Source organism: Ahaetulla prasina, chromosome 1, assembly GCF_028640845.1.
Source record: "Ahaetulla prasina isolate Xishuangbanna chromosome 1, ASM2864084v1, whole genome shotgun sequence".
In the NCBI taxonomy this organism is placed as follows: domain Eukaryota; kingdom Metazoa; phylum Chordata; class Lepidosauria; order Squamata; family Colubridae; genus Ahaetulla; species Ahaetulla prasina.
Window position 1 is genome coordinate 78,766,665 of NC_080539.1, and position 16,822 is coordinate 78,783,486.

Genomic DNA, 16,822 nt, shown 5'->3' on the forward strand with positions numbered 1-16,822 from the left:
GATTCACCATTGCAATCCTTGGCCCCATTATATTTCCATTTTCTGTCCAGATGCTTTTTAATGTAGTCGTAAATAATTTTCCTGTAAAATGTGCGGTCTGTGGTAAAAATAACCTAAAGCCTACTATTTGCTAGAAAAAAACTCATAAGCAATATATTATATCTAATTCAATAAGGTGTTTTCTGAGTGAAGGTACAGGGCCCAGCATCCAGTGAGTCTACGCATTATCCCGTAATTCATGGAACAGTTTAGATTTATTTTTTTTTGCAGCGCCCCATGTTTACCGTAGGTCTCCAGCAGAGAGGCGAGCTAAGGCAGTGTGGCAAAGAGGGCGAGGCTACATAGGGGCGCGCGGCGGGGGCGGGCGAAGCGTAGCGTTACGTGCTCGAGCCCGTGAGTCGCGCTCCTCGTTCCTGCCTCGCGAGCCTCGGTGAAAGGATTTGGCGCCAGGCGGATCTCTTTCTGCAGCTGCCGCAGCCATACGAGCCAGCCGCCTACGCCCAGACCGCATCGAGTTCCTGCCGTCGCCGCTGCCGCCATGAGCTGCTCGCCGGTGAACGTGAAAAAGTTGAAGGTGTCCGAGCTCAAGGAGGAGCTGAAGAAGCGGCGCCTCTCCGATAAGGGCCTCAAGGCCGAGCTCATGGAACGGCTCCAAGCCGCGCTCGACCAAGAGGAGGCCGGTGGAGGGGGCTTAGCCAGCACCGAGCCCGGCAATGGCAACATCGAGGAGTTGGGAGAAGCCGCTCCGGGCGGCGGAGGTGCCCAGGAGCAGTTGCTGATGGCTTCGGGAGGCGGAGGCCCCGACCAGGCCGCGGCCTGCGACGACGATGAGGAGGCGGAGTTCGGCGGCCAGGGAGAGGAGGAGGAGGAAGAAGGCATGGAGTTGGGCGAAGAAAATGGTGAAGGGGTGGCCGCTGGTGAAGAAGAGGCGGCCGACGATCTAGAAGACGACGAGAACGGCGACGACCAAGGCTTTCAGGAGGGGGAAGATGAGGAGGAAGACGCCGCCGCCGCCGCGTCCACCACTAGCAGCAGCGGGAACGCCAACGGCCATGGCGCCGTGGGGAAAGAATCGTCTGGCAAGGGCGCTGCCGCTCCGGAGGCCTCGGCTTCTACTCCTGCATCCTCGGGCCAGCCCGGCGCCAAGCAGGCTTCGCCCACCCAGCAGCCGCAGCAGCAAAAGCCCGGAGGGCCCGCTCGCCCTGCGGGTGAGTACTTCGCGGAGCCCAGATGGGCGGAGGCGGTTGGTAGCTTCTTCACGGGGTCGGGGAACGCCGCCATCTTCTTTTCTTTCGGCGGCCGCGGTAACTCGTCCTTCGGGGATTTCCAGGCCTCGCGCGCCGCGTGTTTCGGAGGGGGAGGGGCGCTTGCGCCATTTCGCGAGAGCAACGAGGAAGGGGCGCGGGGGAAGGGCGACCCAGAGGAGCCGCTGGGGCGCGCTGTGGAACGGGCGGGGGTGTGTGTGGAAGCGTTTGTGCGCTTTGCGTCACATCCGCTCGCGAGGCCCTGTGAGCTCGCGTTCAAACGAGAAGTATGATGGAGGCGGCCGAATCCTTTTCTTCCGATGTAGGCCTCGCGCAGCGGCTTGTTTCTTTGGGTGAGGGTTACGAGGTCTCTTTGGACCGCCTCCAAAGTTAGTGAGCGGAAATGATGCCCGAAGTCGCGAAATGGCCGGCTAGTTCTTGAAATGAAACGGAAAGCGGTGGATGGATATAGCAATGGGTTGTTGCTTAGTCAGCTGCAGGGCGTATCTTTTCCAGAGCAGTATTTTTATCCCTTTGCATTCCACTATAGTTTCTAATGTACTTTTATTTTTTTCCTCCAAAAATTCAAAGGGGAAACTAAGTCTGAACAAAAACCTGGGGAGAAAAAAAGGGGAGTGAAAAGACCACGGGAAGACCACGGACGAGGCTATTTTGAATATATTGAAGAAAACAAATACAGCAGGTAATAAGTGATATTTAATTTTTTTAATGAAATACTTAAATGTTTTCTGATAGTTGAATTCAAGTGCCTTTTTTAATTGATCAGGGCCAAATCACCACAGCCACCTGTTGAAGAAGAGGATGAACACTTTGATGACACAGTGGTTTGTCTTGATACTTGTAAGTAAAAAAAATGTGCTGGTCTCTTAAAAGGTACTTCTTTGGTAAGACTTTGAGGATCTACTTATGCTTATTACCACACCTGAGGTACAATTTCTGCTTTTATTTGAATTTTATTCAATGTCCCTTACTATTGTAATTTATCAAGATTGTTTAGAAATGGGATAATGATGAAAAGCCAAATGAGAAAGTGGTGCAACATACATAAGTATAGATTGAATGTATTTTGTACCTATGCCTAACTTTATCTTTTAAAATTAACTGTTTCCAGCATCTATATTAGTCTCTGAATTATCATTTCCTGTTCAACAGTGGGTTGCTACACAGCTCTAATATATATATTTCATCACTCCTACGTTCTGAAGTTTGAGCTAGTAGGAATTATTCAATGGTACATGGATGTAGATTTGTGGTTGTAATACACATAAAATGGACATATTTTAGGGCTTTACTTGGAAAATCTTACTGTAGTCATTCCGAATACTTTTATGACATTTGAACTAAAATAATATCAACTGCCTATATTCAAGTTAATGTTATAGAGAAATTGTAACATACATTCCCATCAAAGCCAATATGATGCAAAATACTAATTACTGGTGAATTTTTTAAAAATACCATTTTCCATAAAAAGCTAGTGGAATTTTATATTGTGGGTACCATTTTCAGAGCTATAATAAAGTATTATTAAATGCTGGAGCGAAGCACATAACCCTGCAAACTGTAAAGTACTGTAAACTGATAGAAACCAGTTTAAAATATGTGTCTATATCAAGTTTATAGTAAATCAGATTTTTTTTTGCTGCAGGTTCCTTCAGTTTTGTCATGCTATGTTGCCCATGAATGGTTTAACTTGATATGTGATTAAAGCTGTTTTTAAAAAAAAATGTACCTAGTATATGGAACATAGCTATTGAAGAAAACTATTAATTCTGTTTTATAAAAGAGCCTATCAATTGCATGTTCACTGTAGTTTTGAATGAACAGTGAGTTTGATTTCGGGATAGAGAGCCACTAGATGCAGGGAGGCTTAGTTCTGAATAAGTATAATTTACAGGCCTTAAGTCCTGTTAAGGGACCAATGTTTGGCAATAAAGGCAAAAATATTCTGAATACATTAATATCAAATTATGTTGCTTTGAATGAAATCCGGTAGTATCTGTCAGAAGTTGTTGAAATTGATGGAAAATATTTTCTCTGTACCCATTATAAATCACAAGGTACCCCAAAAGTTGAAAATGATATAGAAGTTTTTGGAAACTGAAAGAAAACTGTCATTTCATACAGTATTGACAGATTGGTATAAAAATGTAAAAACTAAGTCATCAAACATTCTAAGTTATCTTGGAAACCTAGTTTTAGCTATTGTGTATGACTTTATATCTATAATATTCTAGGTTAACATCAATTTGGAAAGTTTGTGATTATTTTGATGTTCTTTCTTCAAAAGCTTTTAAAGCACCATTGAAAATTGCTTAACATGATACCTAAGTTGTCTTGAAAACCATCTTGTGTGCTTTTTAATTTCCTGCTATATTAGACAGCAAAACATACAAAAGAGCATATGCCAAAGGAAAGTTTGGCAAACTTTTGGCATTTATTTTGCTACTAGTGTTGTGTTCACTATCCTATGCTGGATACATGTTAGTGAACACACACACACATCAGATAAGGAACTGCAGCATATTATTTGCTTACTGCAACCTAATTGAAATTGTTTGCATAGTTATCTGAGTATCGATCCAGGATGCTCAACAGAACTCAATCTGATTAACGGAGCATTAAAAGCTCGTGGTCAAAGGTAACTACTTTGTAAATAAAGGATATGAAATAATTGATACAAGGGCAACTTGAACGTTGACTTTCTGTGAATTGTTGTTAAAAAGTTTGGAAAATTTTACAAGTCATTTAATCATCAACTAATAGGCAGATCATCTATTTTATATCCACATTTGTTTAAATGCATGACAAGCACACTTTATACCTAAGCTGAATGTAGAAAATTTTAATTTAAGTTTACTATACATTTATTTATTTATTTATTTATTGTTCACATTTATATACCGCCCTATCTCCCTAGGGACTCAGGGCGGTTCACAGGCACTTAAAAATACACATAAATACAAACTAAAATAACAAGTAAAAAAAACTTATTCCATAGCCGAATTGTTAAAACATTGATTTTACTGCTTTGTTTTGGAACTTTTATAGAGAGGTGGGCTGAAATAATTTACAAATTACCCATGGTAATTTAGAAATACATGCAAGTTTTAAAATCAAAATAATTTGAACCACATTTTTTAAAGATGCTGTTCCTTTTCATGTCCCAAAGATGTTTTTTTCTTTCTTTCAAGAGGGAACTGGACTTTGGTTTTTCTTTGAAGATGTTTCGCTTTCAAAGAAAAACCAGAAAGTCCAGTTGCCTCTTGAAAAAAAGTACCTTTGGGACAACCATGATCTGGATAACTGAGAATCTCCATAGACATTGTTCATTTTTATGTTTAGAATGTACTACAACAGATTTCAACTGTACCCCACTTCCCCCCTTTTTTTGGGACAGATAACTGTGACCTACACTTTAAAATCTCAAGAGATCGTTTTAGTGCTTCTTCATTAACTATGGAAAGTTTTGCCTTTCTCTGGGCTGGAGGACGAGCGTCCTATGGAGTTTCGAAAGGAAAAGTCTGTTTTGAGATGAAAGTAAGTGAAATTAATAGTGGTGTTAGGTGCTCATTGACGTTGAAAGTGTTTTTGCTGAGGCATAAAGGCAAAGAAAATATTTTGTTGGTATCTGAAGGTATTATGAATATGTACCAGGCTTAGTTAATATTAATAAAGAATATAATAAACAGCTTGCTTTTAAACAAAAAGCTTACCAGAAACTATTTTTTTTAATTTCATTTTGTCACAACAGTATACACAAACATCGACATAAAAAAAACACATCATAAAAGAAATATATATATATATATAAGTAAAAGTATGCAACATCTATGTTAATTTGATATAATGAAGGGAACAATAGGACAGGAACAGTAGGCACTTTTGTGCTCTTATGCACGTCTTATGCAACACAAATTGTTGCCTCTTGTGAAGAATGTATATGATTAATATTAAATTCAATATCAACTGTTTATTAAAATTAAAATGTAGACTTCTGTGTAACCAAAATATCTTCATCCATGCAAAAGAGGGAAATGTGTCTTTGAATTCAGGTTTGCAAAAATAGCAAGAAAACATCCATTCGAAAAGCAGTTATCTTCAATATACATATAGCATGAAAAGTGGGGAGGAAAGATGGGTGTGTTTGGCTGAAATTCTGAAGAGAAATCCCTGGTGGTATAATATATTTTTAGCCGTTTTTATTGGCAAAACTAAATACTATTTCCTGTAAAATAGGTAACTGAAAAAATTCCTGTTAAGCATCTGTATACAAAAGACATTGACATACATGAAGTGAGAGTTGGCTGGTCACTAAACACAAGTGGGATGCTGCTTGGTAAGATTTTTTCCCCTGGTTTTTCTGTGGAGTTAAGCTCCTACCATTCTGAGATGAGAGGACAAACTTCAGTGTTTTTTTTTAAAACAACAACCTTTGATTAATTATAGCCTGTTTGGCATTAATTACATTTTATTTATATAACAAATTTATCTAAGTGTACGTATGATAGTTGGCCAGTTAGCTGTTTTTGATGCCTCTTCCCCTCCTATTTTTAGCTAAACATTTTATTCTTCAGTTCTCTTAGTAAAGGGAAGATGAAGCAACTTGTATGTGATCTCCTATATTTTATATACATGTTAGGGTATACAAAACTTTTGTCTTGACGTTTTAAGTTGCATTGGTGTTCTTACAAAGTTTAAATATTCATGGATATGATTTGCACCTGAAACTAGATTTTGTATTCACAAGTCAAAATGAAATGTTTTGTGTTAGGTTTTCAAGGCACACAATACAGTGATTTAAAATGTTATAAAAATCAACATCAAGTTACAAAAAAAGTTTAAACAAAAATCATTTTTACTTTTGGAAGTTCTGCATTGGAATATAGAAAGTGTAGCTTCTTCTATGTAGGATACGATACTAATGGAAGGAATTTCTAGTACATGAAGGAAAGGGTTACAAGTAATAATACTTAGAAACACCACTGATTTTTGTCAAGTTTAGCTCTACTCTCTCATTTACCTTCTTGGCTCCTTTTAGTATAATGGGTTTACTGGTGAGTGCTTGTGAAAAATAATTTTTCAGAGGTTGGCTTAGAATGCTAAGAGAAAATCTCATTGGATAGAAAACAATGGAGTTTGTTCCATTGTATAGGCATTTTAACACCCCTCCCTGCCAAAAAATAGCTCCTTTTCTTCAATTTATAATTTGCCTTGTGCCATTAGTAGTAAGTTTTTGTTTTCTAGAGTTTGAAAGCTTCATCTGCAATTGTTCACATTTATTAGGTGAGGAGGAATTCTCTTATGGATACTCATTAAAAGGGATAAAGACATGCAATTGTGAGATTGAAGATTTTGGTGAGAAATTTGATGAAAATGATGTGATCGGATGTTTTGCTGTAAGTCTTCATTATCTTATTAGGGTTGTACTTGTTCCATATTTGCTGTTGTGTGTTTGTAATTTTTAACAATTGAAACAACTAGCTGTATAACTTTATTACAGTAGCAAAAATTTTCTGGAAAATCAATTCCCTTTCTTTCAAGTCTGCTGAATTTTTTCTTGTACCATGTCATTCCAGAGATAGTTTCCACAAATAAATCTTCTGAACTGGAAGTTATTTGAGATGTTCAGGAGATGAATATTAAAACAATATATTTCATCTGGAACCTCATGTTTTAATTCCTTCTGTTTGGTGAATTTACTTAATAGCACTGAACCGCTTTGAAACAGTATAGTCAGGGAGGAGGTTTAGCATTGTCTAAAGTTAACCAAAACACTCCTGTATAGATCAACATTTTTCAGACTCAATTGTTTCTCTAGTTTTGTTACAGCTTTATTTGACCTTCAGTCTAAAATTAACTGTTAAATCTTAACTAGTAATCTGTTTAGATTTAAGGTTTCTTTCTGATATCTTAAACTACTGAAGATTTGCCATTATGTTAATAAAGTATTTTTTGTTATGGCAGAATTTTGATGGTGATGAGGTGGAACTCTCTTATTCAAAGAATGGGCAGGACCTTGGAATTGCTTTCAAAATTCCTAAAGAAGTTCTTTCTGAACGGCCCATTTTCCCACATGTCCTCTGCCATAATTGTGCAGTGGAATTCAACTTTGGCCAGAAGGATGAGCCTTATTTTCCCATACCAGAGGGGTATACATTCATCCAAAATGTTAATCTGGAAGATAGAGTTAGAGGACCCAAAGGACCAGAACATAAGAAAGATTGTGAAGTAAGTAATAGCCTATTTTTGAACTAATATAAAACTTAGTGCTTTCAGAAGGAAGGATTATTTTTTATGCTATCTACTGTGTCCTGCAATGCTGAAGGATTATAGTACAAGCTTATCTATCCAAAGTCAAACCTACCGAAGTCAAACATTTGGGTAGATAATGAAGTGTTTTATTTTGAGGCCTTGTAATTAAAATCATGACTAAATTTTCATTAGGTGGTCATGATGATTGGTTTGCCTGGGGCTGGGAAGACTACATGGGTCACCAAACATTCAACAGATAATCCTGGAAAATACAACATCCTTGGAACAAATACTATTATGGACAAAATGATGGTGAGATATTACTGTTCTAATTTATTGCACTATTTTATACATAGAAACTTTAGATAGTTGTAAATAATTTGGCAGTAGTGTTACAGGTCATTTGGTTGGCTAGTCTTACCAGTTGTAGTGTGCTTTTCATTAAGGATGTGACATTCCTGGAAAGGGGAGGGACAGTTGTTCACGTGAGTTGGGGATTCACTAAATTGCTCATTCTTATATTTGGAAATGTGGCTGTTAATGTGTTTCAGATTGTCGATTGAAAGGTAATAGTAAAATTATCCTGGCTGTTCAGATGTGACAGTTCTTTTTGATATTTATTTGACATTCCAATAATTAGTGTTTCTGATTTGAAAGATGTTGCAAACTGGCTAATGAAGTTGACACTTTGAAAATAAATTGGGATAGCATGTTTAATTCTTAGGATTTGGTGTCTTTAGTGAAAGGATAAAGTGGCTTTATTTTTGACATTTTAATTTATTAAGCTTAAAATGGATAACACAGTAAACTTAAAATCAGAAATGATATATATGCTACTTTGATTTTTATAGGTTGCGGGTTTTAAGCGGCAAATGGCTGACACTGGAAAACTTAACACACTGCTTCAAAGAGCGCCTCAGTGTCTTGGCAAATTTATTGAGATTGCTGCTCGTAAGAAACGGAACTTTATTCTGGATCAGGTATGGGGGCTAGAATTCTTTGTTACTAATGCAATTAAGCTGCAGTTTAAGTAAGGGGTATATAGTCTAAACTTCAGTGGGAAATAAGTATTTGATGCATAAAGTTGAAATTACAGCAATTATGTTCAAAAATACAGTTAAAATCGGGGAAAATGGTTACCCTAGAATCTCAGCCTAACGTACATAACTTCCTTCTACTTGTAAACTTCATTGCATTATACATATGGAGGTGAAATCTAAGCACACTAATTTAACTTAGCTCTAACAATGACAGCTACGTGTAGTAAGTTACTGCATTTTTTTCAGACAAATGTGTCTGCAGCTGCGCAGAGGAGAAAAATGTGCCTGTTTGCAGGCTTCCAGCGCAAAGCAGTTGTTGTTTGCCCAAAAGATGAAGACTACAAGCAAAGAACACAAAAGAAGGCAGAGGTGGAGGGAAAAGATCTTCCAGAGCATGCAGTGCTCAAAATGAAAGGCATGGAACATAATCTATACTGTGTTCTAGGATGTTGAGTATCTGTTTAAAGGAGTAATGTAAAATCTATAAAGATTCAAAATTTCTTGCCTTAAACAATTAATGCCTCTTTAAAAAAAAAACTGGAAGACTTCTGTAACTTTGTTAAGACAACACTATATTGTGTTCCCTCTGCTGCAGTCCTTAACACTATTCAGTCATGATATGCTTCATGCAGATGCACAAAGCTGTCTTGGCATTAAAGTGCCCTAGAAAACGAAGCTGAACATGTTTAGTGGACATGTATTCCCAGTTCAACCTTATAGGGAGAATGTGTCAAGTGTTCGAGAATCTTGCTCTTAGCCTCTTGAGTTGAAGATCACCTGTCTTATATTCCTTTTATATAGGAGGGGAACTTTGGCTTATTCTGATGATTTCAGAAATAAATACTGAATATTGAGGGCTCTCTGTCTTATAGGAAATTTTACTCTGCCAGAGGTGTCAGAATGTTTTGATGAAATAATCTACGTAGAGTTGCAAAAAGATGAAGCCCAAAAACTTCTGGAGCAGTACAAAGAAGAAAGCAAGAAGGCCCTTCCTCCAGAAAAAAAGCAGAATACTGGTTCAAAGAAAAGTAATAAAAAGAGTGGTAAAAACCAGTTTAACAGAGGTGGACAGAGAGGACGTGGTGGATTTAACATGCGTGGCAACTTCAGAGGAGGAGGTAGACAGTAGTGCAATTTGTCCTTCTATGTTGCATATATTGTAGGAATCCTCTTAAATGCCTGATCCTAAAGAAGAAAAGAGCTGTGAAGGTAGTTTACAACTACCTATATATATAATTCCAGAAAGTTCTCAGGCTCAGACACAAGGCAGTATTAGTATTTGTAAAGTAGGATAAAGACTGCTATGCAGCTGTTGAGTATCCCTTTGGTAAAGAGTGTTTGTCTTGATTCATGATTAATATGAAAGTGACAGGTGGTGGCTGAAAAAGTTGGGACTTGTCATTTCCTTTCACTACAGTGATTCTTAAGGAACTCCATTTGGGGTCCTCCAGATGTTTGCCAGTTGAGGTTTGGAATCTAGTTGCAAAGTTCATGGCAACCTGGGTGTTGGGCAGGGGCTAACCAATAAAGAGTAGCAGTTGCTTGTAATTGTGTGTGCCTTTCTGGGTTAATAGTTTTTTAAAAAATACACAGACATCGAATCAGTAGCATTTTCCTCCCGCAGTCCCTGGAAATCGTGGCGGCTATAACAGGAGAGGTGGCAATATGCCCCAACGTGGAGGTGGAGGTGGCAGTGGTGGAGCCATAGGCTATCCATATCCTCGTGGTCCTGTCTTTCCAGTAAGAGGAGGAGGTGGCGGCGGTGGAGGCTATTCAAACAGAGGAAATTATAACAGAGGTGGAATGCCCAACAGAGGGAACTATAATCAGGTAATGTGTTGTTATAACCAAGAAGATGGTCTTATTTTCTTGAATAATTTGCTTTCAGTAATCAATCTAAATTTAATTATAAGTAGTATGTTGCTCTGATAACTAAACTTGAAGGAGCCTGTTACTGATCTGTAATCAAGGAATGATATCCATACTCATTTATTTTTAATGCTGTTTTGTGTGCAGTTGTAATGAAGACTCCAAATGATTAAGACATAGTCATATAACTTAAATGTGTCCAAAGAACAGTTGAGCACTAGCCACATTTAATGTTAATACAAGTGTGCAATCAGTTGTTTCCTAATCCCTTCCCCCCACCCCCAAATAATGGCTATTAAGCTAAATGAATCTAGTCATAAACTGTTAACTTGTAGGTTGAGTCAGGTATTTTTAAAAATAGTACATTTTAACATGCTCTTAGTAATAAATTAAGCATTTTCTTAGAAATTATATCTAGCTGGAGTACAAAAACTTTTTCGCAACTAAAACAACTTGATTGGATTGCCAGAGATTAGTGTTCAACAGATAACCCAATTTAACCCATTTCTTGTTTTGCTGTAGAATTTCAGAGGAAGGGGAAACAATCGTGGCTACAAAAATCAATCTCAGGGCTACAACCAGTGGCAGCAGGGTGTAAGTATGCTTCTCAATTTTAAATAAAACATAATTTTTGTTTGCATATACCTCATTCTTTCTTTTTATAAGACTCCTAAGTAAACCATAAACTTGAATTTGACATAACAGTATGTTCTCTTTGTTCTTTTTCAGCAATTCTGGGGTCAGAAGCCATGGAGTCAGCATTACCACCAAGGATATTATTGAATTCCCAAATAAAAATGAACTGATCCATATTTCTTCAAAACCTTCACAAGAAATCGACTGTTTTCTTTAGTAGGCTAACTTTTTAAACATTCCACAAGAGGAAGTGCCTGCAGGTTCCTTTTTTAGAAGCTTTGTGGGTTTTGGATTTTGGTTTGTTTTGTTTTTTTTTTGTACATTTTTAATTGCAGTTTTAAAGTGAATCTTAAAAGAACCTCAGCATTGTGCACGATGAGCGAATGTGTCAGTATTTCAGGGTTCTTACATTTTATCTGTAAAATGTGATTTTTTTTTTTACCACAACAAAAGTAAAATGTTGCTTTGTATCTGGTGTCCTCTGATTAAATATTTTTTCTCCCCCTCCCCCTCAATTTCTAGGAAACAGTCGTGAGTCATCAAAACAGAATATTTAGCAACCAGGCTTTTTTGTGCCCCCCCTCCAAAATACAATGTAAATAACATTCATTACACTCCATCTTCCACTCCATCCTCTCTACACAGTTTTTAGGTATGGAAGAGGGAAGAAAAATCAAAACAGTCTTTTGGCAATAAAGAAAGGGATATTCTTTTTTTTTTTTAATTTGGCAATGTTTTTGAAGAGGCAAAACCTTAAAGCTAAATAGTGATGGTGGAGTGCACATCTGACCTGGTTGCATTTATCTGTAGAGGCTCAACTTGTGAAGGTACACACCATCAACTTTTTCCATTGTTCTGCATTTTGATTCTGAAAAAGCTGGCTCTGCCCATTTCTTATTAAACAAACTTGTTGTAAATCCAGTTGTCTAATGGGATCTATATGAAGTTAGCTGTGTGTCTGTAACCCTTTCCCCACAAATACTGTGTATTTAGTGTGCTTGTAGTAGTATACTCCACCATTTTGTAAACGAATGAAATTGTGATTCACCCATTTTATATCTAATTTTTAATCATGTTAGTTTTCAGATGGGTGTGTCTCCTTAGCCTGCTGATTTACTTTAAAGAAAGTGGGTGGAGAAATTAACTTTAGCCGTTTGTTTGCAATAAAATAAAATCATTTTACCCTTACTCTGGGATTCTCACCACATTGGTCTAAAATCCCTTTAATGGAACAGTTAGCTTCAATGTTTAAAGTAATCTGATTTCTGAGAAGGTTCAAAATGTATGCTCTCCACATCCTATGATATAGGGGAGAGAATCCTACACAAATTGTCATTTTTAATAGAAAATATGGAATATGCCTGTTTATTATTTTTGCAATTTGAATTCCTGTGTTGCAAGTTACTACACTAAAGCTGATAATGGCTTTCTTATGTCCACCGATAGTGCTTAAACTCCTAGCTTCATTACCAGAATTTTGCAGAACTGGTGACTGCAGTGTAATATACGGTAGATGAAATTAGTTGCAGAAAAGAATTGCTTTGGGAGGGTGGGTACAAGTGAATAATTGAATTTAACAGGAGTAAAATGAAAGTGGACATTTTTGTGCATTTTATCGTGAATTCCATTAAGTTGGCAGTCATGGTTTGCATGTACTATCTTCAGCATTTCTAGTTCTTGGGAAACATGTTATCCATAGATTTTAATAGCTTTCAGCAAAATACTGATGTCCTTGAAAACAAGTAATAGAATTTATTTTGATTGAAAAAAGATTTGTTTCCCAAAATGCACTTGGCCTTAATAAATTTTAGGCACGCCTGAGAATCATTTCTCCCTAATTTATTTGTTGTATTTTGTGCCTTTCCCTTCTATTCCTCTCCCCTTTGTATTTGGGCTAAGAAAGATTTTGGGATGCTTTGGATGGATTTTTGGGAGCTTAGTGCATGCATTCTGTTCAGACTTGGTATTATTCCTACAATATTTATTAATATGAACAAGTTATTCCTAGATTTGCTTTACTAGGAAACTACTCTATAAAGAAATCTGCATATATGAGGGTACGCAATATGATATCCGTGGACATGATAATATCAAAATTGGTTTTCTGTAAAGAAAATAACTTTTTGTGAAGGATACGTTTGGTCGTAAAAAAAAAAGACCCTTTGGGACAGTAGAAAGCTACTTTAGTTTTTGAAAAAAAGGTTTGGGGGAAAGCTATTTTATGAGTGTACACACTACCTAATTTCACAATTCTCTTGGCTTTGGCTTAAGGAACAGGTGCCAACATGAACATGTGGATCTTTGCACATATCCACTTTGTGCAGCACATGTTGGTCCTATGTCCAGATCATTTCATGCCTTAGTTGTTTCCTAGTTGGATTATTACAATGCATTCTCTGGGCATGCACTTGAAAAACGTTTTTAAAAACAAGGTAGTGTAGAACAGGGGTCACCAACCTTTCGGACCTCAGGGACCACTAAATTCATAATTTTAAATCCCGAGGACCACTAATATGTTTTTTTTTTAAATGGTATTTAGTGCAATATAAAAAATGCAAATAATTTTTCTGCAGACCACCAAAATTTTCTTACGGACCACCAGTGGTCCATGGACCACTGGTTGGTGACCACTGGTTTAGAAAGTAGCAGTGCAGGCATTCTGCCACTGTACTTGCTTCCAACAAGTTTCTGAATGCATTGCTGGTTGTTGCCTTTAAACCCTGCACAGCACAAGGCCAAAACAACTGTGAGGGACTGTATTATCACCAGTTGATTTCTTCCTGTTCTACCAGATCTGGCAGCGTACATATATTCCAGGTCTCTTCTATGAAACAGTAATTCCTTGTGGGACCTAAAAGGCACAGAGCCTGTTAGAAGTCTTCCTTGTGGAAAAGGCTCCTGCTGAATTTCAGGTGGTCCCAATTTTCTTGGCTTCCCAGAAAACCTGAAAACCATGCTTCTGCTTTCAGGCTTTAGGGCCAAGATGCTAACAAGTCCCTCTTTGTATTTTGCTACATGTTTTAGTTTTGGTGCAGATACATATTTTACCAGTCATATTTATTTTGTATATGTTAACTTTTATGCTTCGTTAGCTATAGTTCAGATAGGCTGCCATATATATTTTCAAAATAAGTAACAAGTGTAGGCCAGCGATCCCCAACCTTTTTTGACAGCAGGGATTGGTTTCATGGAAGATAATTTTTCCACAGCTTGGGAAAATTAGGTTTTGCTTGCTCAACTGCTACTTGCCTCCAATTGTACAGCCAGGTTCCTAATAGGCCAAGGACTAAAACCCAAAATGTAGAACATAAGTATTGTTCTATCAGTTTACAACTTTGGCTGAAAAGGGAATTAACTAATTACTTTTTTCCTAGGTTCCCAAATACAGTGCGTTTATAACAAAATGGACCAGGCTCCTCAAAATGTCCTGGAGTGTGTTTCGTGCCATGTTCTAGTGCTATATAAGAGTTAAAGTCAATTGGGGCTGGGAAGTCCCTGGTTCAAGTCTCATTTGCAGCCAAAAAGTTTGCTGCGTGACTTTGGACCAATAACCTGGCTAAATGTACTTCCCAGGTTTGGGAAAATAATAGAATGGAATGCAAGCTGCTGCATAAAATCACCTATTAGTGATTATTTGCCTTTTAATTTGGATTGAGTTTGATTTTCACTGATAGTTGTAAGCTGTCTAGAGTCAATGTTTTAAGTTGTTGAGATCATACAAAATTAAGTAAATAAAATAGGGTTGGTTGGCTGCCTTGTTAAACAAATCTAGGAACACTTCTTACTGAACCATAAGAAGATGATAGATTTAAAATGGATGCTGACATAGAAAAAAATCAAACTTAAAATTTCAAAAAAAAAATATTCAAAGATGAAGCAAGGTATTTCAAAATATTTTACTATTTTCAAAAATATAAAAATAGTTTTATATTTGGGGAGACAAGTATTAGTCTCTGTGGATAGCTATGTACTTGGGAAATCCAGGCAGATTTTGAAATTTGATATAAGCTCTATAGAACTGTGATGGACATGAATAGAAAAAAAACTTACTATATTTTCAATTGACAGTCTACAATCCCCGCCAAAAATCAGTTGAGCCTAAGTAGGTTTTAAGTTTTACCAATGAAGGAAAATATTTGAGGGGTCCTTGGTTCTCTGAGCTTGCTTGTTTCATTACCCAAACTAGGTGACATCAGTGATGAGGTTACCTAATTTGGGTAATTAAAGTCTGCAAGAAAACAAGCTCAGAGTACCAATGACCTCATTTAAGATTTAGTCATTACAGAATTTGGGATATATAAAAAAGTTCCATGGTTGCAACTTTATGACTTGGGCAAAGAAACTCGGCAGCTTCTGCTAGATATTTACTATATGATTTCTCAGTGCACTTGGACAGACTTCATTGGAAAAAGGTACCGCATTAAAAGCATACATTTATTAATATACTGTGTTCTTTACAAATACATTCTACACCAATACGCAATTAAACAGTTTTTCTACTAGGTATACATTTTTTCAATTAAAATTAAGGAAAGGAGACAATCATTTGCTTTTTTAGCAATAGGATTCTAGAGGTCAGTGGGTCATTAAGAGATCAGTAACAATATATTCTAGTACATTTTGGTAAAATTTTTCAACTATTTTGGATCCTTTATAGCAGAATGCCAATTTTTAAAAAGTGATCATGTATGCATACACCAGCTTGATGCAAAGCCTGCACAAATTATGACTGAAGGACTGACTGGCACAAGCTCATTAGCTACATCATATGGTTCTCATCAGTGGAAATGTTTCAAATAAAAAAACCATGTGCATTACTATATAAATCAAGTGACAATTCTTAGAAACTAAAGGCCTCAGGCACTGTACTTTTGCAGATGAAAAATTCTGAAAAGGAAAAAACTGAAATACAGTATACCAATTTAGAAAGACTGAAATCTGCAGAGCAAAGGTATGGCTAACAGAATTCGGTAAATATTTTGCATGATCAAAAATTCTAGCATTCGAAATATATTTGTACTTCGTAGCATGAGTTCAAGCAAACTGCTATTCCATTTCTTAGGTACTGAGAACAGCAGGAGAATTGTGCTCAGAGGCAATAGCTGAGAGAAACTTAAAAAATGCTGTACTTCATTAAGATCAAAGTACTATAACCACTACTGTCCTTTAGTTTTGGCTATTTTGTCCAATGGATAAAGCTTTCAATGTGCTGTTGCTATATTTTTAATTCATCAGAACAAACTGCTAGAATGTCACTTTGGAAAATTTCTGCCATGCTCAAAGCAGCATATTTACATACAAACCAGTAGTAAAATGAATGAAAACTGAATTTTACAATACAAGTAATATTTTATCAAAATACAGTAAGGTACAGTAAATAATCAGTACAAAATATTTTAATGGCATTGCCAAAACTAGTGGCTTTTTTCATTATTTGTTTTTCTCTGTGGGATCAAACTGAGTGCCTTCAAACAGTATCTTATTTTTTATCGCTTCTTGAACCATGCGTTGCTGAAACCTTAGTTTTGCATTGTTGTATCTACAATAGAACCTTTAAAAAAGCACAGGATTATCACTTGCATTATTATTTATATTTTGTTTGCTTTATACAATTAAAAAAACTAAGAAGGGAAAAAAGCATGATCCCTTTTTCACAGAAGTTCAGCTTTTGTCAGACTGACATACATTAAACTTAACACATGTTGCATAACATTTTTCTCTCTCCTTTATGCAAAAATATTTTATTGCCATTCATAT

The 16,822-nt window shown here is 36.9% G+C and overlaps 1 protein-coding gene across 1 annotated transcript; it reads left to right on the forward strand.

The window, feature by feature from the left end:
• The first annotated feature begins 362 nt into the window (after positions 1 to 362).
• On the forward strand, positions 363 to 12,605 carry HNRNPU (heterogeneous nuclear ribonucleoprotein U). The gene is made up of 14 exons (XM_058165338.1): positions 363 to 1,208; positions 1,836 to 1,947; positions 2,032 to 2,105; positions 4,666 to 4,805; positions 5,505 to 5,604; positions 6,552 to 6,664; positions 7,233 to 7,496; positions 7,713 to 7,832; positions 8,372 to 8,500; positions 8,807 to 8,975; positions 9,433 to 9,678; positions 10,185 to 10,390; positions 10,952 to 11,023; positions 11,159 to 12,605. The coding sequence occupies exons 1-14, from the start codon at positions 539 to 541 to the stop codon at positions 11,210 to 11,212; spliced, it is 2,469 nt and encodes an 822-aa protein (XP_058021321.1). The 5' UTR covers positions 363 to 538; the 3' UTR covers positions 11,213 to 12,605.
• The last annotated feature ends 4,217 nt before the right edge of the window (positions 12,606 to 16,822 follow it).